Raw genomic sequence first — 24,847 nt, 5'->3', positions numbered from 1 at the left:
TCGCTTTCATATGTTTGTGTGTGTGCTTTTGTCTCCATCCATGCTTCACTCAAGACTATGACTCTAATGACGTAGAAGGTAAACTCCATAATATTCTTCTCACCCTGTATCTCTCCCGTAAATCTCAGTGTGTCAACCCTGCACCTGCAGTGTAGCAGTCAGTTCTTGGCCCCGTTTGAATCCACTTGAGATGTGTTTACAATCTCAGTATAAATCTGTGATTACTTCAAGGAGAGGGCATGCAAATTCAAACAGGTCCCTGTTTGCTTTTCATCGTTGTTATGCATACCACTGTCCTTCTTCCTCTGTGAAAGTGCTTCTCCCTGAACATAGAACTACGTTTCTCTCTCCTCTTATCACCTGTCCACAGACTCCCACTTCCACATTGACCCCACACACCCTCCATCCTGCCCCATCACATACATCAACGTGGATCAAACCCACATTAACTTTATAGAACAGTTCCCTCATGTCCTTAGAAAGGCTGGAGAGAAGAGGGGGGGCCGCACTCCTGCTGAGACCTCTCATGTTCATTTCAGATCTACAGAAGCACAGGAAGTAAAGGGTCAATTTGGAGTGCCCATAACCCACTAATGAACATACACACTCTCAGACTCTTTCTTCCTCTTATTTGTTCAGTAGCAAACAACATAAATTGTAGTGTAAACCCAGTGACAAGAGTCCTTCTCTCTGCCTGGATACGTACTTGAGTATTCCCACCACTCGCTAGACGTTTACTGTGTCACAGCCTCTCTGTCCTCACACACCCTCACCAGCAGAACTGCTCCTTTATGCTTTGATGCCTCCGTATAGTATTTTCTGTTTTATGGAAACTCTGCTGTCATTTGACCAAGAATTATTAAAACAGGTGACTGTTTTAATATTAGACTAACCAATATTAGACCAAACAAATCACACATGTTTTTGTTGAACAAATCTGAATGAGGTGGCATTGTCTGAAATTGTGATGTATGCTGTTGTTGACACAAATGTTATCAGAAATGTGATGACTCAACGCCATGCCTCCATCTACTGTATGGATCTGCTGTCACTGGCTTTTCTGTTGGTGCAGCCAAATCCATACCCCTGGTTTTGCAGTTCTTTCATGTTGGTCAGGCAGGAAACAAGCTTACGGTTGCATGACTGCCAGCACCAAGGCCTGGCCAAGTAAACCATCTGGCATTGTTATGCATTACTGACCATCAAACCATGACTCTGTTGCATTTACTATGCTTCTGTAGTCCTGGGATATGAAGTGAGAAGAACATTTCTGAAGACTGCAGGGTTGTTGAACTGCTTAAAGAGCAGTTCAGGTTCTATGGAAAGGATTTGTTTTGATAATCCAACTCTCTGTAGTGCATGTAGTTCTATCAGGGAGTGACCACCCCCACTGGTACAGAGAGGCAAGGCTTGAGAGGCCACTTCCTGAAGGGATGGATGACCCTTGGTTTGATACATAATGCATTTGATCTAATCTGCATTCATAAATGGATGAGTTGCTAACAGTAATAGGGCTCATTTGCAGTGGAGGACAAGAGGAGGTAAGGCAAATGAAAGAGACGGTAAAAAAAATATTTCTTTATCTTTTCCTGGCTTATCCTCCTGATAAAGGTGACAAACAAATCAGAACCTCCATCACCTTCAGGGATGTCGATCGAGGTCAAGACTAGTTCATGTGTGTGCGTATGTGAATGCATGTGAAGTAATCAGCAATGCTGTCTGTGCCCTCAGGCTAACTCTGATGCGTGAAATATGTTGATGATTCACTTTACCTTACACACACACACTTGCCTGAAACATGAAGTCACTTTTTCCCTCATCTCTGTCTTTCTGTTGATGACCTCACACCCTTGTTAATCACCAGCAAAACCAGAGGAGCATCTGTATGATGAGATCAGACTGGGTAAATCCTACTTAAATAACTGTCTGTCTGTGTTTGTGGTTGTTTCTGTGTGAGAGAGATGTGTGTGGTAGTATCTATGCTTGCGTATGTAAGCATTAGCATAACTGTTTATTAGCCCTCCTGTTAGCAGATCCAACCGGTGGCCTGTTGAGGCGGGGAGTATTGTATGCCACACAGGGAAAGATGTGTCACACTGTGTAGTTTAATGAACACCATTGATTTTGTTCTAATGGGAGACATACTGTGTCTCTCAGCAGTAGAGCTGTAGCAAGTCCCTGGTCAAATGTGTGTGTGTAGCCAAGCCTTTTGTAAATATAAAATTATTAAAACATTTAAAAAAAATTGAAAGAACAATTAAATTACCTCTTATCAGTTATGCATTAATTCATCTAATGCCCTATAGTTGACATCCTGTGCAATGAGGACGATGAAGATTACACGAATGACGTTAATGAGGATGATGATGATGAAGATGAAGGTAAAATGAATACCTTCCTTTTTAGCTTTTGAAAGAAGGATGGCAAAGTGGTTAAAACAGTAAATCATTAAGGAGACCTAATTATTTATTATTCTGCTACCACAAGAAAATGATGTAAATGTTGCAGTCTTGTGTTCCCTCTAGTGATCTCAACCAATGATTTTCACAATATTGAGCAGTGAGAGGAAATAAAAAGAGCACTTGAGACTGAGATAATGTGTAAGTGTAAGTAAGGCTTTAATGCTTCTGCTTTGTCATCCTTCATATTCACTTTGAATAGCATTGATAGATGTACATAGCTTATAACCCCAGTGTACTTTACCCAGTACCCAGTAGATGGATCTTAAATGGTTGTTTTGGTTTTAGTGACTACATAAATGTCCCAAGAGTCGTTGTGTTTTATCCATTATGAAGTATTGCTTTGAAAAACTCCTAGTCTTCACCCTGTGATTGTCAGTCTATTGCTCTGCTGTCTGAGATCAATGGGCCTCATGCACCAACTGTTGTTAAGAAGATATTTCTTCTTAAAACCCAGGTACAGTTTTTCCAAAGATTCTGACATTCACCAATGTTTTATCGGGGCTATGTTCTTATGTAAGAACAGAATCTACGCACACTCTTAATTCTGATCTGAGACGTGAGGTGGTTCAGGAGATGCAACCTCACATCACCAGGTTTGTGGATGCAGTGCTCCCTGTGTCGAACAAGTGGACCTGAACCCGTATATTATTCAAATTATTTTGACTGAAGATGGCCCAGCATGTCCAGTCCCGGTGGTTTCCGTCAGGCTCAGGTCGAGTATCCACAGATGCTCAGCTGAGGATTCACCTGCAGTGCTGAGTTTCCAATGATGTGCTGCTCCCGCTCAGAAAACTCTGCACCTTCCTTTTCCCTTCCCCTCTCTCTTCTGTGTTCGACGAGATTTACTTTGACTTCAAATCTTAGATCAAACTTTTTATTTGACTTCAATTATGCAACTTTCTCCCAATACAGCTTTTCACTTAACGTGCAGCTGCATTCCATGTATCGCTTATGTGGTATTTTATGTTCACTACTAAACTAAGAAATATAATAACTCTTTTTAAAGTTTGATTCCGGTGCGGCGCCGTCTTTAGATTTTTGTTCTATCATTCCTGGCTTCTTAAATGCTTTTTTCAGTCTCATGCCCTTATATGGGCATTGGCAGGGCCTTTACCTGGGCTAATTAGGAAATACTGACACGTGCTTTCAACTTACAAACACATGGTGTTCATCAATATAAGAAGACAAATGCAAACAAATCTGTAGTTTTTCTTAGAAAACTTCTGAAGAACAAATTAAGGAAAATTCTTAAAAGATATTGAATAGTGAACAGTGAATAAGGCCCAATGTCTCCAGACAGCCTTCGTCTAGACAAACAGTCCTGCTGTTCGCTCTTTAGCAGCGTCATCCACATCCAGCTCTTTAAGCAAACTTTCAGGTATGTTTTTCCCTTCTCGCTCATCCACTCACTCGCTGCCGCTGGACCACAAAACTATTATGCATTTGGTATCGTGGGGCATGTGTGTACTCGTTTTTGTTACCTCTTTAGGACGTTTTCTAGTATAAATGCTGATCTTGTCACGACCAATAGACCTAACGGGAACCTAAGCTCAGTCCTAATGAGGCAAAACCTCAGTTCTGAGGTCCTGTGTAAGGTTAGGTTAAGGTTTGGTTTAGGCGTGAGCTGGTCACGGTAACAATTAGGGATAAGGTTTTGATTAGGCTGTTCCCTATGAGTGAAAGTCAATGCAGTGTCCTAACAAGGATAGCTGAATGAACTGCGTGTGTGAGAGATGATCACTTTGGTACACTCCATTAACAGGTCCATGGGGCCCACCCCCTTGCATCCCACTTCTACAGTCACCCCTGTGTTCTGCTCTTTCTCTTCATTGATGTAATCTGATCTCATCATCTGGATGGACATCTTTTAAAAGGCCATTTATTGTCACCATGGTAACAAACAAGGACACACACCACTGTAACCTAACACATTTAGAGCCGCACATAGAAAACAACACATTCGCAGATATAGCCACAACACACAAAGGAACACAAACGCGTCCAAAGAAACAGATGTGTGTCGACATGCTGCCCCCTCTCAAGGAGCTTTAACTGCATATTCAGGATATTCTTCTCTTCAACAAGGTGACACATTTAAGAACATGCCTCCATAACAGTGTATTATTGCACACACACACACACACACACATCCACCTTCTCCAAACGCCATTATAAATCTTGCAGACAGCCATGAAAATGAAACCAGCGCAAGTAACGTTGAGATTAGACATTCACAAACATGATTAATGGGGTTTGGCCGAACCCAGTGTGTGCAGAATATTAACGCTGCTATGGGCACTGGAGGATACCTGGACCAGCTATACTGACACAAACACACATACATATACTGGGTTTTAATGGATTACTCCAGGTCTATCTTTACACAGACCTAGAAAGCAGCTTTTACTGCTGTTATGATCTCTGGGAACACACACAGTATAGCTCAGCCATTTACTAATATTGGTTTACTAAATGTCTGAAAAGCTTTCTGTTCAAACCATTGTCTGAATGTATGCTTCTCTTCCTGTGCACATTTTCTCTCTCACAATAGCTACATATGTTCATTGATGTGTACGTGTGTTTTTGAACAAGGCCAAGCGCCAGTAGATTGTACAAATGAAACGGAGCACAATACATAATATTTTTCACTACAAGGCTTGCTATTGTTAAGACAGAAAATGCTTATGCATCTGTTTTGTTACCAAGCAACAGGTGCAAAGTGCAACTCAGCGCTGACTAGTTTGAAGACTGAAATATAAAATAATTAAACTGTGCCTTTATTGAGTATCAACACATCCATTTGGTTCTCGGTGACAATATTTCTTTCCCTGCATATTTTTATCCATGATTATTCGAAAATTCCCTTCATTTTCTCTTTATGTTTCGCATGCAGATCAGCTTGGAAGAGAGCCTGTGTGCTAAGTGTTGAATTTAGACTAAATATCACTGTTAACTTCCCACAGTGAGCTTAGGAAGAATTAATTAGACGTCCTGTCTGTCTGGTAGGGGCTTGAAGTGTTGTGCGTATAAATGTGTTTCTCAGTATGTGCAAGTTGGAGCTGCTCTCTTATTATTGTGTGTATGTGGTGCCTGCTTGTGTGCAAATTTGTGTATGTTGATGTCTGCCTGTGTGCTTTCTTTGTGTGTGTTTGTCTTTGTGCAGCACATTGTAAGTAATTGCCTCCCACAAGTTAGATAAACAGCATCCGTCAAGTATTCAACAACCAGCTGTCCTAATATCCAAGTCACATATGGAAGAACTGTCTTTCTCTCTCTATCTCTCTATCTCTCTTTCTCTCTTTCTCTCCTTCTCTCTCTTTCTGTCTTTCTTTAGATTATGTACACATACACACAGACAATATCCATTTATGTTTTCATGAGGCAACAGATTTGTTACTTTTTGATAATTTATGCAGTATTTTCTATGCATTTTCCCATAATTTACTTACACTTAATTGAGACATTTATGTCAGTTGATTTTAAGCATTTAATTTGACTGCAGTATGATAGCAGTTAAAAGCAAAGCTATCACATGTTTGTGGTAATTTCTATGCACTTGAGTGTTTCTAAAACGAACCCCTGCTGATCTTTCGATGTGTGCTCTTTTGCATGTGGAAGCCAGAGCGCAACTACAAGACTGCAGCAGTAGTGGCTCATCAAACTAATAGTAACTGTGACAATGGTCAGATCTATTCATAAGTACAGTATTCTGTCAGATTATCACTTCTTCTGCTGCCAGAAAATGTGAAAAGCAATGTTTGCTGTTCTCATTTGAGATAATTAAGTGAACCAAGAGCCACACAATTCCTATGATAACCAAGATTTTTATTTCCAGAGACTGAATAGGTCACACTTACTTGTGTGATGTGTCCCCAAGATAGAAATATGAAATAATGATGGAAAACCTTTTAAACATATTTGTGAGCTATTTCCCAAAAGCATATTAATGTAATTTGTACAGAGAAATTAGAATTTATAACAGGTTAGAAACTAAATGTTTTAACTATAGATGTGGAAAAAATGCAACCACAGGAGAAGTGAATGAAATGCATTACACTTCAAAAGCACTGTGTTCCCATGCACATCAGCCCACAGTTGAAAAGCCTGAGAGACCGCAATGATATTCAGGTGTGTGTGTGCGTGCCCGCGTGCCCGCGTGCCCGTGTGTGTGTGTCCGTGTCCCATGATACCCAGGGGAAATTGTTATCACAGTATAGAACCTGAGGCTAGTCAGTTATTGGCAGATTTCACTCATTGGTCATTCATAATGTGCCAAGCTCTGTGTGTGTGTGTTTACACAAATGTCTTTCTATGGTTGTGTGGACAAATTTGTGTTTGACATCATAGCTGTGAGGACTTTCACAACTTCAAAGGTTTGTTTGATGTGCATGATCTTTTCCAACAGCCAACATGATTGTGTGGACCACCCTATGTGCTGAGCAAAACTCTCCCACTCTGTGGGAGCGGGGAGGCTTGTAGAAACAGCTGTTTGTAACCTTGTGGAATGATTTCACTCTCTGTCTCGTAGCCTGTCCATTCACTTCGAATTAGTGCCAAAACTTTCCAACCATCAATAATGAAAAGCAAGTAGGCTGAGAAAACCGACATGTTCTGTCTATCTGTGTGACTCACCAGATGTAGACTGTGGGTGTAAGCCTGCCATCGGGTGCCAATTTTAGGCGACATTCTGTTTTCCCGCTTTCGGTTGGTTAAAAGCCTCTTTGCTCCAGGAAACAATGAGCTAGCAACCTCTGTGCTAGCTACCGACATGCTGAAAATTGCAACTTTTGAGGAATAGTTGAATTGAGCAATTACACGGTCGACATTCATTTTGTACTGCTTTTTGTGCCATTTTTCTTTGACGAAATTAGGTATTTTAATGACAGTGCATGACTCTCTACATGCAAATGTTCCGCCAACCCAAGTTCCCCCTGACTCTGTTCTGCAGGAGTACTGTCTATGAAATCCCAGGATTGTGATTGGTTCAACAAGCCTCCTTTTCCTGTAGCAGAATTAGAATGCACAACATTCTGCAGCACAGATGAGGTCAACATGTGTGATAATACGATGTTCAGTTTACATATTTACAGTTAAGAACGTATTACCCAAGCCTTTTAATTATCCACTGCTCTTTATTTGTCATATTAGTATATTTTCCCTTCTGTTAACTAACCACAGTTAAATGGAGATGTAGAAAATGAAAAGGTGACTGACATTAACTAAAGTAGAATTATCTGTACAAGATCTCCAGTAAGTTTGAGATGTCAGATAGATTTAGTTCTTTTGTTTGATTTCTTTAAATTTTTACTGCACATTTACTGCATAGTTTTACTCAGTTCAGAGGAGTAATCTTAATACTTATTGAGCCAGGAAGGAATGCAGAGTGGTGAAGATGACAAAGTTCAGCAGAGACGTTAAGGACGGAGAAAATCACGAGACATGACAGGCCCTAATCTAAGAGATTTACTGCCACAGTCTTATCCACTGTCTTTCAAACAATTGAATTGTAGATTGAGTTGGTGGTTTCTTCAGCTCAGCTTGTATCTCTAACAAATTACTGCAAGGGTGAGGACCTTGGGCGTTATGTCAATGATTGTCCTTACAAGTATAGAAACACCTGTGTGTGTATGTAAGTGTGTGTGTGAGGCTATTATTGATATTGGACAGGGTCATGAGCCTAAGGCAAGGACATTGATGTCACAGCTAACCTTGTAGCTGTCCAATCAGAGTAGCAGCGGGATGTAAAGTCCCGCCCACACACCTAGCCCACCCCTGCTGAACATACCACCTGTCCTCCTATTACTCTTTTTTTTCATTGTGCATTCCAAACATGGACGTGCCATGCAGGATTATCTAAAATTAAAACCCATGCTCGACTAACATACATCTAATTTACTGAGATGTAGCCTCACACAAAATGCTAATTACAAACACGGCAGAAACAGCAGTTGCAGAGTTAATCAGTTTATGAATAAACATGAACAGGAACACTGCTTCACAAACAGGAGCCGTTGACTGACGCAAATACATATTCAACAGTAACACTGATATGCTTTTGACTTACAATCACTCTATCATGTACAATGTGACACACACTGTTTGAAGGTGAGGACAGAGCTGAACAGACTGAATGACTCCAGATGGTTGTTAGCAACAGGCATTTTCTGTCCTGCACAGTGACAACCTACTTTGCAGTCGGGGGTGTGAACATGCACGTGTAAAGGTCATGTCCTTAGTCGTTGGTGTCGGGAAGAGTAGCTTTTAACATGTTTGGAAAAAGCTTGAGTTTCAAGCAGAATCCTGTTTGAAATTAAAAACAAAACAAGAATGGACTATGCCTTAGTAGCGTTGTTATTAATGTCCTCGAGTTCAATGACTACTCACACACTGAGCTCTCCAGTGCAGTATATGTGCAGTTTCAGTCAGCAGCAGGTATTTTATATTTGTAATAATATAGAATAAAGTCTTGTGTGAATCTGAGCTGGTCAGCTGCTAAAAATCTGTTAATTTATTACAGTATAAACACAATCATTTATATGTCACTCTGACGAGTAAATATAACGATTGTGTGATTAATGAGTCGACAAAAAACATTCACTAATCTATTTACAATCAAAGGACAATCAATGTTTGGTCTACAGCTAATCAATCACCTGTATCTGATGAACGACTCCAATATTTGTTCTTGTTCTTTGCAAGTCCCTGTACTAGGTAATAGTGGAACTTATCTTATATCATATCAGTGTATGATGACGCACGTGTGTTCATGCACGTTTTACATTATATTTAATACAGTTTGCCTCTATTTGTATGCATTAACTGTGATTTTGCCCTGGAGTAAGAAAATAAACTGGAGCCAAGACAGAGTTTAACTATTGGGTTGCCTGTTTTATTTTTGTCTCCACTTAAGGATTGATACAGAAGAATAAATAGAAGAGAGATGCAATAAAAAGCAATGAAATGAAAGGAGAATGTCATGTAGCTCCCCTGGAGCCCAGAGAGAAGAGAAGAGGGATCCCTCTGAGTCAGCCTTGGAGCTTTCCTCCACTCCCTCCTCCTCCTCCTCCCCCCCTCCCACTATAATTTACATCACTCCCACCCACCTTGCTTTATCTTTTTTCTGTAGCTCTCTTCCTCTCCTCCCTCTTCTGACTCGACTGTCATTCACAAAAAAGCTGTTTTTTTCTTAAATTTGACTATTCCATTTCTTTTACTCTCTCTCTCTCTCTCTCTCTCTCTCTCCATCTCTCTCTCTCTCTCTCTCTCTCTCTCTCTCTCTCTCTCTCTCTCTCTCTCTCTCTCTATCTCTCTCTCGAATACTGATGAGCCAGAGACTGCACCACTCCCTTGTCCTCTTACAGGCAAAAGAAGTCCTGTAAGGACGAACACACATCAAACCACAGCACATATTTGACTCAGAGCGGTGTGACTGTCCCTCTTCCGTCTTATTTATTGGCTCTCTACTTCATTCACTCTTCTATATACTCTGGGGTCCACTCACCCTTTTTCCACATCACCTTCTGAATTATCAACCACCTCTGCTTCTATTCCATGTCCACCTCCATCTTTTTCATCAAAGTGCCCATATTTTGTCCATTTGCATGTTCGTTATTTTAATGTCAGTCTGGTTTTACCATATGTCTGAAAAACACTGTTTTGAGTTCTTGGCCTGCCTCCAGAAAAGCGTCCTCCAATGTCCGAAATTCATCTCCAATTATCAGGGAACAACAGAGTTGAGGATACCAAGGCCGTTGCCATGGACCATCTTGGACTCGAGGTTGCCCCTTGTCACCAATTCTATTGTATTTCCATAGACAGGATTTCTAGACACTGCTAGGTTGATGAGAGTGCCTGGTTTGGTTCCCAGACAATTGTGTCCCTTCTTTTTGCAGATGATCTGGTTATATTGGCTTCAGTAGGCAGCAAGAGGGGAATGCAGTAGGGATGAGAGTCAGAGCCCCCAAGGTTGAAGCTGTGTTTTTTTGCTGTAAAAATGTGGATTGCTGCCTTAAGTAGTTTAAGTGTCTCAGGGTGTTTTCCACAAGTGAGGGGACAATCATGCGGGAGATGGATGGAGATTTATGCAGCATCAGCAGTAATGCAGGCTCTGTACCAGGCTGTTTTGGTAAAGAGGAAGCTGAGCCAGAAGGCAAAGTTTTCAATTTACCAGTAGATCTACGCTCTGGCCCTCAGTTGGTCATGAGCTTTGAGTAGTGACAGAAGGAATGAGAATGTGGATAGATGCCAGTGAAATGAGCCATTTCTGTTGGGTGGCTGGGCTCAGCCGTGCATATATTCTTTGATTCATATATTATAACTAATCATGAACATCACTGCTGCAGAGCTGTAGTCATCCCCCTTTCTCTTCCTTGTGTGTGGATGTCGGGGGGGGGGGCGGCATGTTGTGTCCCTCTTGTTTCATAAAGATGCAGCTCACTCGCTCTGTCTACGACACTGAATTGAACCAAGGTTTAATAAAGAGTGCACAGATCCAAATCTAATAACAGCTCTACTTTGGTTATTGGAATCCTCTCCACACTCATCTTCAAACACTTTGTTGCATGCTAATGCACATACACTCACGTAGCTATATAGGCGGAGTAATATATTGTCTTTATTCAGAAAAACCCGGAGTAAAGACCATCTTTCACATTATATTCCACTTTATGTACATGGAATGCAAAAAGACACATGGTTTATTTAGAGGATAACGTTTAACAGAGAAAAGTGCAATCCCCACAATGGAGCTGACCCAGAGGTGAGGACCACAGGTGGGATCACACTGAGGTATTCATATTTGCATGATCATTTAGAATCAGAAATAACCTTAATATTTATCTTTATTATTTTTAACTCCAGGCCTAATATACGCTAGCATCTCTACACTATAGTGTTTAATTACTCATTGCACTAAAGAAACACATAGGAAACTGAGAAGCAGAGCACTGGGCATTGAGTGAACAGCAGGGAGCAGCAGCAGAATGGGGAATGTGTGTAGCTGAGGAACATATACAGTTGGATATGAAACTGCCCAAATTTATGTATGCCTGAAGACCACAGTTAAGTGGAGATGTAGAAAATGAAAAGGCGAGTGACATATTTTTTTGAAAAGCCATTAAGAATTCAACGTAGCACCTAGAGAGAAAAGGGGAACATCTGAACATAATTTTACCATGAAGCAGCACACTTGCTTCAGCAGTTGAGAATTAATAGGCGAACTAAGTAGTCACCTCCATTACATGATTTACTAATAGTACCATCAGAAGTGCACAGTGTTCCTGTGTTTTTTACAGCAAATCCACTGAGCAAAAGTCCTACCATGGCATTTTATGGAAATCAAGCTGTATTTTGGTTTGGCAAGTCCTCCGTGGCTTCTCTGTTTGAATCAGTGTGAGTGCATCAGTGGCAGAACGCCATCAGCCTCTCTCAGCACAGCTGCATCTTTTATTTTCTGTTTCTGCAGAGTACAGGAGTGTGACGCACTGTTACCTGTGAAAAAATAAAGTCAGGAACACCAAGCTAAAGATGATGAAGTCTAAAACAACAGTCCTGCAATAAATCCTACCTTCATGAATGTTGTAATTCTGTTTTCAGTTGTTGATGAAACTGTTTAAAATAGTTGTTAAGTCAACTGTATGATCATTTTGGAGGATTTTGTCTGTGTTGCTGCAGAACTGCAATGTCTTATTTTGACATGTGCATTTATTTTATCCACCTTAATCAAATCCATAATGTTAGGCTAAATAATACACTACTGTGTAAAATGCAAAACTGTCTCTGATGTAAACATCCAGTCAAATCAACTCATTATAGTTTCACCAAAAGTAAACATTCTTCATGAAGGTATATAACTGCTGTATTTGACTGCATTAGGCTGGTGTACCTAATAAAATGAAACTGAGCATGTGTGTGTGTGTGTGTGAGCTGTCACTCATTCATTCATGGAAGTTACCCTCATCCTGTTTGAGTGAGAAACAAAGACGGTGGGAGGAGGAAGAAGAAAATGAATGACTCAGCTCAAAGCAGAGAGAAGCAAAGTAAGAATTAAAATGAGCTGAATCGGCCGTCTCACTCACACACACACTCACGCTCTCGAGCACAGATGCATTGAAGCTTGCAGGCAGGGTGTGTGAAGGGTATAAATAGTTCTGCATCCTCACTGATGCTATTTTTAAACCAGGAGTCGTGACTGACTTAACCAAGGGCAAAACTCAGGAGTACCGTGCGCCTGCACACGCACACACTCTTACACACACACACACACAAACACACTCTGAGAGGGGGAGAAAGAGAACAATACTGTACCAGACTTTTCACAAAACAGCAGACTTCTTGGACAGTCATGAATAACTAGGCACTTGTCAAAGCCCAGCTCTCTTCCTGTGTCAGCTTGTGTCTCTTCAGTTGGCTCTCGTCTCTTTTTCATTGCTGAATGCAAGACGCTTTCCGTCACACTCTCTCCCTTTGTTCCATGTAATATGTCTCTCTATTATCCTTTTCTCCTCTCTGGTTACAGTTTCATGCTTTTTTGTATGTTATTTATATATAGCCTGAGAATTTCCCTTTAATGGCCCAGTGGGATGATGTACAGTCTACTGTGGGAACGTGCTGTGAATTTCTGTGAGGTCTTACAATAGAGTAGGTTAGACAGAGTCAGAGAAGATACAGGGTGTTGATCTACAGTAGACTGGAGCAGTTCGGGTTTAATTGTTAATGATAAAAATGTGTTTACATGTTGGTGGATGTCAGTGTGCGGAAAATACAAAAACTGTCAATTACTAAAGGAGATGCCAATTTATCAAGTATGCTCCTGCTTTCATACAAATGATAAGCTGGCTGTTCAATGCATAAACAAACATGCAATAGTGTGTTTGTGCATGCAGGTGTGTGTGTGTATAAACACATGTAAACGTATGGTGTGCCTTTTGTTTGCCTGTGGAGGTGATTATGAATCAGTGTGGTAGGTCTGTGCTTAGTGACTCAGTTGAAATAGGCCTGATTGTGCAGCAGAAAGAAAATCTGATGTCCAGCTGAGGTGTTGATTGCTTTATGTGGTGAACTGCTGTTTAGTCAAGCCCCAATAGATCTCTATAGAGGGAACAGAGAGGGGAAAAATGAGGTTTATTGTTTTGCATGGAAGCAACTCTTCTTAAAAACGTTTTATCTCCATGATATGCATGAAATTGACTCCTGCCTACTGCAGATTAGTATATTTATTTTCCAAACGGAAAGCTGTACATCTCATCGTAAATATCTGCCCAGGAGGCATCCATTAAAGATATAACTGCATTCTTCATTTTTACCTCGTTTTTTGAGCTCCTCTCCTATTTTCCAAAACTCAGAAATGTACTTTAAAAAATATAAATTTTTAAATAACCTTTCTGTGTCAATATCAGGTACTTGCACCTTCAATTTTAACAGACTTTAGCTTTCCTTCTCAATCAGAATTCTACTCTTTTGAATCTAGAACACCCTCATCAAATACCAGGATCCAACTACATCAGAGGTGGGCAACCTTTTCCCTATCAAGGAGGGAAATGCAGATTTTAAAATATACTTTATTGGCCAAACTCAATTATTGAGCTGCTTCTCCCTTGTGAGGCATCTGATGTAAGGTGGTAGCTGGTTTTAGCCAAAACAACTTCCTCAAACAAATCCTCATATTTGGGAGTGCCATTTGGCCTATTGCATGCTTGTAATTTGTGCCTCATCAAGTGAAACTTGGCAGTAATCCCATTTATAAAAATGACTAGTTGGGTGGTATTTTACGCTGTGTCTTCGCGGTTGAGAGAGAAAAGGTGAACGTTCCTTGTTTTTTTTTCTCCCCAATATCCTGAGCAATATCACTAGTCCTTCTTTCTTTGAGAGAAACTGACACTTTAGAACAATTTTGCTTTGTCGGGTGTTCGCAGCTCTGCAGCAGGTAATTTCCTCACAAATTCTCCTTCTCAATGAGATTTCACATTCACAACCATGAGGCTTCTAGTTCCTCTTGAGACATTACTGTTGCCATAAACTTTTCAACAACTTCTTAGACCTTTTCCCACTACAATCTATTACTGTAGCTGTCCACATGGCAGTGGTCCCAAAGTGGTCTGCTTGGAAAAAACATCATCATGGTGCACATATTGTAAATCCTCCTAAGTGCACAGACATGCACTGTTTGAGTTCCTTCCTGCCACTTGGCTCCTGTGAGCCCACATCTGATTCATCACAGGGACAGTTGTCATGCCAACACAGTGCTGGCAAGCACCAAAACAGAGTAGCAGTGTAAGGTATATAGACTACTCGTGCAGCAGGGGACTCACGGACATACTGCATGTGCATGCGTTTTTGCTGTGTGGCTGTGTGTGTGGCTGTTGTGTAGTTTGTGCCAGATATAATGTAGAGCCAATAACTGTGAGAATCGTAGTATTTGACCTTCACAAACAGATTTATTTTAAATATATGATATAACTTAACACTATAATTTAGCCAAAATTTCAACCTTAGCTATTTTGATTGAGAACTTCTTAAGAGTGTTGCAGGACGATTTGTTTACAACGTTAATTTTTCTTTCTGTTTATGCAGCCTGTGCTCTCAATTGCTGGCAGCCTTGTGAAGATTATTAAACATGTTTTAAAATGCTTCTGTGTGTGCTTGTTCATGTGTGTGAGAAAGAGAGAGAGAGAGATTTACCTTTTCTGAACTTTACTGAGAAGCAATCAGTTACCTTTGTCAAGGAGGTTATGTTTTCATCTCGGTTCTTTGTTTGTTTGCACGAATAGGCAAAAACCTTTGGATGGATAACCATGAAATTTAGGGGAAGGATGTAGTACGGGTCAGAAAAAAAAGTTTGGTTCTGATCCAGATCCGGGAGCGGATCAATGAATTTCTTCTCACTTCCTTTTAAATGGCAAGATTTTCCACATTTCTCGATTTAATTCATGGAGCTTGATGAAAAAATCCAGTATGTTTAGGAGGATGATATCTGTGTCGTTTCTGTAATTTGGTGCTAATTTCTCTGGATCTAGTACATTTGAATGTGGTTCATAGGGGACTGTTGGGTCTTTGTGGAGATATGAACTCAACTAGAGAGGATATTTCTCTAGAGATTACATATGTACGTGTATGTGGAATAACCTCCATGATGAACAGATGTATGTATACTGTATATCGTAGATTGTAAAATAGTGTTTTTTGCTGTAATTTTTAGATACTCAATGGTCAATTCTGTCCATTTTGTTGGATAATAGTGTCAGGGACCAGAAATTGATTAGACGTGAGGGGGGTGAGATCGAGGTGAGCCTAGAAGCTCAATCAGAGGTCTCACCTTTTCTTTCATTTCTGTCAATTGGGAAACAGAACACAGCCACTGACAGAGACAAAGAAATCATTCAGAAACACAGAGATGGAAAAGTTGTGTACAGTTAAAGACGACAATAGTAAAAAAAATAAAGGGGGAAAAAGACGGTGTGTTCTCAGGAGACAGGCAGGGTAAAGTTGAGTTAAGCTGAGATCAGAGAGGGATCAGTTCACGTATCCTCTGTGTGCTGAGTGTCATGTTTTTTTTACTGCAGCAATTCAATAAACAGTCGTACTCGCCTCTCAAACACCCCCCCCCCCCATCTAAGCTAGTGGACTATATGTTCAGCCTGGCTGAGCTTTCTAGTTGTTAGCTCGGTTTGCAAGTAAATATTGTGATTTTAACAATATGGGGCCAGCTAACTTTGATATTTAGCAGTCACAGTCAGTTGTTCTTTAGCAGTAAAGTGGGGCAACAATTTGGAAGGATGACTTATTTACTTGGGAAAGCCACTGGAAGGAAATGCTTTAAAAATGGATCATGAAAGCCAGTAAATGTTTTACTTAGGCCCAACATTTAGGCTTTAATTATATAATATGCTAAGAGAGAAGAAGCCAGGACAAAATCTATGTTGTGAAATTAATGTTTTAGGGTTCATTTAAAAATGACTGGTCACACATTGTAACTAGAGTCCATATCTCCAAGGCCCAAGAGTCCCCTTATTAAACATTTGAAGTCACTAGATCTGAATTTATGTTTTGATCCGCACCAAATATTACACACTCATAAACATCAGTTTAAGAACCCACGCTCATAAACTAATGTTTATGAACGTGGGTTCTTACCAAGTACCGAGTAATTTTTTTGTAATCCTGCTAACAACAAACAAACACACACAGTTGAAAACATAATCTCCAAGGCAGAGGTAAAGAAACACGCTCTGCTGCTGTGGCCTATTTCTATATGAGTGCCTCTGAACAGGAGGTAGATGGACTTAACTTTTAGGTGAAGTAGGATATGGGGCAAAGAGCAGTAAGTCCTGGACAAAACAATGTGTTTTACAGCAAGGAACCATGTGAATTGATGGTATTGTGTCACAAGATGAAGTCCAACTGGTTGCTCCTCGTAGTCCTCCAGGTTACATCACTGTGACATTTCCCCATCCCAGAGTAGAATGTAGTTTGGAGGAAGTAGACGACATCATTTAGCAGGATATCTACTGGCTGCAACATCATACTGCCGTATCCTAGCAACCGGTTTAGAAGAGGGGCTCGCTCAAGCAAGGCTTCAGTTCCAGCTGGTGATATCTGAGGAGTGTGTGTTTTTGTGTTGGTATAATAGTGTGAGCACGCTGGCTCAGTCCAGCAGGGAAGATCAATATCAACTCTACATTCATCTCTAATAATCTTAGAGGAAATGTCTCTTCCCTTCAGCCCTTTTCTACCTCTTTTGTATCCTTCATACAGCCAACAGCTGTGGGGGGGAAAGGCATTATGTTTTTGGTTTGTACATCCTTTCGTCCAAACCTCCAGCCTGTTCTCGGGAACACCTCAAAGGAATTTCTTCTCATCGACTCAGAGTTACAGATTTTGGTGGTCGTAATGTTAGTGATTTGTTTCATTTTGCCAAACAAACACTTAATACTGCACCTTTTATTGAATTTCTCTGCACTACATATATTATATGTCTGGACAAACATGGATGTGAACTGCAACTGGACCGTTTGGTGGAGGCAATACTTCTACTTTCTGTTTTTCATAATGTCCCTTCTCCCATTACTACATTCTCTTGACTTTATATCTCTGTCTTCAAATTATTAAATGAAAGAATTTAACCTTATTCCTCAAGTGCTTCAGAAAGGTAAATTAGTTCCAGACCAATACTACTTTCACCTGCCTTGTATCAGTGAACTTTGTGTTTCTGTATTTATAAAATTGAATCTTTCACTCTCCCTCACTCTTGTCACCTTCCCTCTCCCTGACTGCACATTCTTCTTTTATTTATGAACCTGGACCATAAAAACACCTCCTTCTGCTACTTTAATGGCCCTTTGTCCTTTTTTGTCTTTTCTCCAAGACTCTTTTGGATCCACAAGGTTGATCCAAAGGTTCACCTTGAAAGCAGCTAGGTTTATTTTATGACAACATTTGAGTGAATTAACTCCCTCCCATTCTTTTCCTCTGTCTGTCAGTGCTGAGTATCGGAGAAGGAGGATTCTGGGAGGGCACGGTCAAAGGAAGGACAGGCTGGTTTCCAGCAGACTGTGTGGAAGAAGTTCAGATGAGGCAGTTTGACCCTCGGCTGGGTAAGTAGTGTGTTGCATAGCTCTGTCCATGGTGCTGAAAAGCAAAGTTCTTAGTCCTATAGCTCTCCCCATTGTATCACAACATCTGCTCTTTGAATTAAATGAGCGAGAAGCGTTAAAATATTTAAACATTCATGTTTTTGTCTCGGTTGATGTAATGATAATTTCACTGTAAATACCTTAAAACCATTCCTTAAATAAGGAATCCTTTTCTGTAAATTAATTGAGAAACATTAACTTTTTATCCTTATTTTACTTTATTTTGCTGATCATTCTTACTTTTCTAATTTATTTAAATTTCATATTTTCAAATTAACCAGCTGTGTCATTGTCATTGACTGAAATTTGCTCAGTGAAATAGCTCCCCCCCCGCAGCTACCACCTGCTGCCATCAAAATTTAAATATTGATTTGAATGATAATTTTTAAGTACAGATTAAATGATATCGAACAACAGTATGCAAAGTGGGAATGACAAGAACCGCGTTTTAATATTGTGACTGATCAGTGTGTTCCTGTTTCAACAAGAATAGGTAAAGTAGTAAATGAATAGGTTGCCTTAACACTGCCTAACACTGAGCCCTCTCAAATACTCACACGTGACAGTGAGAATTTACTGATAGTCCTTCGAGAATGGAGACTAGACTTTCCTTCTTCATTAGTTGACATTTGACTTGTTATGTTGACAACCAGCTGTTTCTAAATGGGACACTTAATTAGTGCCTAATCATATGCAGGCGCACTGGAAAGGTCGAACAGTTTAGCTTTTGCTAAAAATATGTCCACAGGTTCAGCATCAAGGGACATATTTAGCAAATGTATTAGCGAACTGCTAGTAAAATGTCATATTAACATTTCATTATACGCTTTCACCTACCTTGCTTATATTTTCTTAAGAAAATCTAAAAACTTATACTTAAGACACAGTACAAGTTAGTGTAGAAAATGTCACAGTTAAATAGTTATGTTTACCTATTATCAATATGTGATATGATGTTTTCCAGGATTATTTACATTTCATTTACTCATGAAGTTCAACATCAGGTTGTTCTCTAACTCTGTAAAGAGCCACCTGAGAATGAGCCTGAACTTGAATTTCAGATGTTTAATGTGAAGAAAGCAACCATGTAATAGTTTGCATACTTTAGCAAAAGGGAGCTTCTTTTCCTTTGCCCAATAATTCACATAGAGTATTGACCGAAATGCAACATAGCTTATTAAACATGATTATTTTCCAAATGAGAAATCAATACGTAATTTCAGTTGTAGATTAGTTGATGTATTTAGATTTTTCTTTTTTTAACCTTGAGACAAAAAAGAAAAAATCACAACATTAATTGCTGCTGTTGAAATCGTAAGCTGATGAGATCTATCATTGGGTCGTTAAACACTTCTTCACAACAGATCACATATAGTCCTACAACCAACCATCTAGGAAGCAAACAAACTAATAAAACATAAACAAATAAAACAGTATAAACGCTGTAGTTCTGTTTAAAGATATTAAACATTTTTAAGGAGCTATTTTTGGTGGATTATCTTCCATATTACACACTAAATGTTTGCTGACCATGATGAATCTTCCATCCATGCTGCTACGACAGCTTTGAATGAAACCCTGTGTAAACCAGTGGGAGTACATCAGATTAATGTGACCACATCCCTGTTTAGACTGTTGTTTAATTAGCAGATGGCACATTTCTTCGCTGTGGTCTCAGTTCACTAACATGTGCAGCACTCACACTGGATTTAAATTCAGTGCAGCATCAAAAACAGCCATAATGAAAAACATCTGGTCATTGTGTGAAAAAGCTTACTGAGATGTTCCAGCGAGCACATTCAATATATCAGACATAGGACAAGGATAAGTTTGTCATAAATATCTCTCTGTTCCTTGTGTGTTTCTCATGAATCTCCTGAGAACTATTTCTGGAGCAATTGGGGGCATTTTTCCCTTTTTAAAGGGTTGTTGGGGGATTGAGGTTACCTCAGAGTAGGTGTGAAGAGATGAGAAAGGCCAGAATCTCTAAATACCCCATTTAAATGCATTGTGAGAAAAAGATAGGGGAAGGTGGGAAAGAAAGGGCCAGATAGTGAGGGAGACGGATGGTGGAGCATACTCTAAAGGACAGCAAAGTGGAGACGGCGGAGCGTGTCTTCCAGAGAGGTAGAGAGAAATAGAGCGAGTGGAGTGAGATGGGCCTGATATTGGCTGCACTCACTCATAAATCCTGAAAAACTCAGAACCTCATATCTGTTTCTCTAGAATGAAAAAGCGTTGTGTGTTTCCTCTGTCCTGCATCTCCAACACAAAGTGGTGTTGTTCCACTTTGATATTAAACTAGGATGTTGTAATCAACATACATTTATTCTCACTTGATTTTAAAGAGGCTCTTAGTTCACCATCCAGACCACCGGGCACCTTTACAGTGGGACCTCGTGTTGGTTTTACAGTTGGTTAGATCTTTTTAAATTTAAAGTCCTGTTTAATTGTTTCTCTTATTTTGAAAGCATTACAATAATTTCGCTAATTCCCAATGAACTCTGGGACATAATTATAAAATAGGTAATTCAATCAAGATGTAATTTTAGGTGGCTTGCACCATATAGAGCCGAGGTATAACAGGAAGAGATGTGTTTTAATGACATATGGCAGAAATTTCCATATAGCTCTTTTTCCAGTAAGCCATCTCTTCTTTTACTGGTCCAATCAAATCAGAGGAGTTTGACTTTAATATAGAAATAGTCCACCCCCAAACCATTCTAATCAGAAATACATTACAAATTGAAAACTTCATGAACATATTATCGACAGTACTATTACTTTTTGGTGAAAGGTGATTTGATTATAACTCTGTGTAATCATAGAAATTAAAAGTACATAATACAGCACAATATGATGGAAATGTAATCTAATAACATACTAATTTCTGAATCTACTGAGGCATTTTAAAGCTAATCCCATGCTTATCTATAGATTCATCAGCAGTGATACAAAGGCAAAATAACACAGGAAGACACAACAGACACTCTCAACACACACTGAAACACACACAGTTGTTTATCTAAAGGCAACCACTGAGGCATCACTGACAGTTAGGGCAATATGTCTCGGCCTAGTGAAGCAGGAAAGACAGCCCTGTCAACAATTAAGTAACCCAAATACTACTGCTCTCTCTCTCTCTCTCTCTCTCTCTCTCCCTCCCTCCCTCCCCCCCTGCCACTGTACACCGCCCATAAGTCATGATTCTGAAAGTGCTATTTCTCTTTATCTCAGTCTGCCTTCATCTCTTTCCTCTCCTCCCTGCCAGGTTTGAAAGAGCAATGATAGAAAAGGGAAAAGACAAAAATATTAGGTGATGGAAAAAGCAGTTTCGGTGTTGGGGCAGCAAGTGGGGATAGTAGAGGGCAGCTAGCGAGCAATAGAGGACAGGGAGTGAAAGAGAAAGGAAGCAGGTGACCATGTGAACGAGGCATGCTTTAAATCGTCACCGAATCTCTCGGCTGTTATCTGTCACTACGCTGCTCTTCTCTCTCTCTCTCTCTCTCTCTCTCTCTCTCTCTCTCTCTCTCTCTCTCTCTCGGCCGGAGCTACCTGCAGCCAGCAGTTCATCTTCCGCTGCTGCTCGAGGGGACAGAGGGAGGGAGGAAAGACAGATGCAAAGTGTAGCTGTCACAGGGAGGAGAAATGGGAAAGAACGGGGCATGAGCGACTGATGGAGAAAATGAGGGCAAAAAGCAAAGGCCATTGATTGAATTCATTAAGAGCACAATGAGTGATGCCGTGGTGTAACACTGCTGTGGGCAAATGGCTGATATGTGCTAGTGTTGGGGAGGTGTAGAGTGTTTATAAATCATTGTACTGTTTAAAAAAAAACCAATCTCACTGTGCCCCTCATACTACTGAGAGTCCATTATGATTCTAAAAAGAGGTTTAAATCTTTGGAATATACCTGAACATCTGTACCCACCCTGCGAACATCTCACTGCCTCTCTCACAAACACACTGCACACATGCTGCTGCCCTGTATGTGGGGGTTAATGGAAGATGTTTACTCATGGCAATGGAGGGGATAATGATGTGAGTATTAACTGCTCGTCTCATTCTAATGATGCTACCATATTGCCAGCGGCCACTCATTTTCAGCAGTAGGTCTGTTAATCTACATTCTGTCGGGATCATACAGGCCCCCCCCAATCGAAAGACCCCACCCCCTCACGCTGTTAACCTCCTGATAAAAAAAAATTCTACCAAATGTTAAATGAAAGATTTTTACCAGCCCTAGATTCCATTATATCAGCCTTCCTTTTTTACTTTGAGTGCCCTGCAGCCTCAGATGTCCTTATAGGACCTTCGCGCCCCCCCCCCCCCCCCCCCCCACACGCACACACGCACACACACACGCACACACACACACACACAGAGCATAATAATGTGTATTTTTTCTCTGTGATGGGATAAGCAATGCTTGATTTCTCAATGGTTTGATATCTTAACAAGCGTGCAAACTTTTATTTCTTTTCTCTTTGTGCTCGTTCACCCGCTCCCCTCACACCGCGGCACAGTTGAATGACTCACAGCCGCATGAATCAGCCCAGTCAGATCCAGCCTGAGCTATTTTTAGCCTGCCCATTAAGAAGTTTTGGAGTGTGTCTGCACTCCTCTAGAATGCTCAAACATCAGTGTTGCTGCGGCAGCTGAGACTGACATGGGCAGAGCAAAGTCGGAGGGTTGCGGTGGAGGAGAGTGGTAAGGAGGGATAGGAAGATGGTGTAATGGATTGGTGAGGGATCATATAAGTCATCTGGACAAAACTGTGAAGCTAATGAGCGTAGTTTCTGTGTGGGCTTCTTTGTAGTTTGGTTCTTCCCCACTCATGTCCGAGGTGCAAGGTCAGTAGTTTTTCTGCTACAATGATGGATCTCAGTCATTATCTGAGCCTGTTAAATTGTATTTCTATTTTTTGGCACTTTCTCAATAAATTGCACAATATTTCTTTTGTGCATCTTCGAACATTGTCACCTTATATATGATACTGAGAGCTGTATTTTGTAGTTTGTACAATTTAAGCCTAATGTACGCTATGCTATTAAAACATCAGTCAGAGATATTCTTGTCATGGGCAGAGCAAGAATTACTATAACTATGTTGTAATAGCCACATTCTGTGCGGCTTCATAATCAGAACGCTATTCTGTATCAAGTGAACACATGCAACAACAGAGGACATTCATACAAAGGCTTGATTCAGTGTTAACTTAATAATCAATGAGTCATATCACTCAGGGAGAAGAGTGCTCTTGGGGAATTTGGTCAAAGGAACAGATCAAAGAAGATATTCTCAGAGGCAGCCATGTGGATGCTAGAAATAGAAGAGTAATAGTCAAATAATACATATTGTATATACTGCAAGTTAATATTTGATTTGTGTCTTGGTAGGTGGTACATTTTTATCTAGTTATCGTTGTTAGTTAACATCTTTTTCAGTTTGTCATTTGATCAGCCTTTCCAGTACAGGTCCAGTCTTCACCCTTCTCTTACATAACGAATATTCATATTTTCATGGAAGGCCAGTCACACTGATGACATGTTGATAAAACCTGCTTCTTTCTTATCACACCTTTTCTCTTTGTTTACTCTGGAGGAGACTGGAAATCCTTTTTATTTCTCCGCTCTTATTCTATATATTCTTAGAAAGCGTGGAGGCTTGAGGCTTAAGGGTGGCTTAACTCAGTGGCACCTCAACAGGAGCTGTGAAATGAGAATAAATTTAATGCATTGTGTTGAATGTACAGGCTTAAACTCATTGTGATTTTTCAATATTATGTATTTTCATTATATTTGACCTACCCTACTTAATTGATGTATGCTATTTAATTCAGAAAACTAGAAAGTTAAAGACTGATTCTGTGATGTGGTGAAATGAAAAATCCTGAGCCGCTCATTTCATAGAAATCTTGAATTGGTGTTGATCCTCCAGCGTGTCCTCATTCCTCATCAAGCGTGTTGTGCTCCAACCGTCACCTTATCTCTTTATTGTAGCAGCGATTCTACATTTTATGTCCTGTTGTTCAGATTTATTCAGTCGGTACTTTTACAGTTCTCAAAGATTAAACTGAGCAAACTCGTAAAGATAAAGGAAACAGAAATGCATTTACCTTTTAGTAAGAAACTACTCTGTTAAGTTCTCTCATGGTACCATAAATTTGTACGTACGGGCCAAGACTGCAAATCACATTGATAGTGTGTTTAGTCAGTTACTCTCTAGTGGCGACTTGTAAAATGCCGAGTGAGTATGCAAATGCTGACACCACAGAGCAGTGTCTGTGTATGGGCATGCAAATTGACTTTCTCTGGCCTTTTTTTACATTCACATGTTTATGCACATGCACACACTTTGGTTATTGTCTATACTCCGTGTGGAGTCAGCAGTTAAATTAGCATAGCCAACTAATCCATCTCATGAGAAAGAGATAGTGAGTACGGCTTATGGGTTGAAAGACATGTCTCTGGTATTAAGGTTTAGCTGAGTCAGCATTACAGAGGGCCAGTTCAAGAGGAGGTCTGCTGTTTAACCCTGTAAAAAAAAAATCACAGTAAGTGTCCTACAGTGACACATCTCAAGGTGTTAGTGTGTGTTTTTGTGTGTGTGTGTACTTGTCGTTTGTTTGTTCGCAGCAGAGTGATGGCCACTATCTGATACTTTTCATCAGGAGTCAGTGGAGTGTGTTGAGCCATCTCTCTCTCTCTCTCTCTCTCTCCCTCCCTCCCTCTCCCTCCCTCTCCGTCTCTGGAG

At 40.2% G+C, this 24,847-nt stretch overlaps 1 protein-coding gene across 11 annotated transcripts in view; it reads left to right on the top strand.

Annotated features, from left to right (window-relative positions):
• The window catches only part of shank3a (SH3 and multiple ankyrin repeat domains 3a), a 171,871-nt gene that overhangs the window by 115,075 nt on the left and 31,949 nt on the right, over positions 1-24,847 (top strand). For 8 of the 11 annotated variants that reach the window (XM_034588086.1, XM_034588082.1, XM_034588083.1 and 5 more), the window contains 2 exons: positions 55-78; positions 17,939-18,052. In XM_034588086.1, the coding sequence (XP_034443977.1) occupies positions 55-78; positions 17,939-18,052 (138 nt within the window). The remainder of the gene's footprint in view (positions 1-54; positions 79-17,938; positions 18,053-24,847) is intronic. The other 3 variants (XM_034588087.1, XM_034588084.1, XM_034588091.1) reach the window with 1 other exon arrangement.

Source organism: Hippoglossus hippoglossus, chromosome 6 (assembly GCF_009819705.1).
Source record: "Hippoglossus hippoglossus isolate fHipHip1 chromosome 6, fHipHip1.pri, whole genome shotgun sequence".
Taxonomy (NCBI): domain Eukaryota; kingdom Metazoa; phylum Chordata; class Actinopteri; order Pleuronectiformes; family Pleuronectidae; genus Hippoglossus; species Hippoglossus hippoglossus.
The sequence above is the reverse complement of the archived record's forward strand: the minus strand, read 5'-3'. Positions and strand labels throughout refer to the sequence as shown.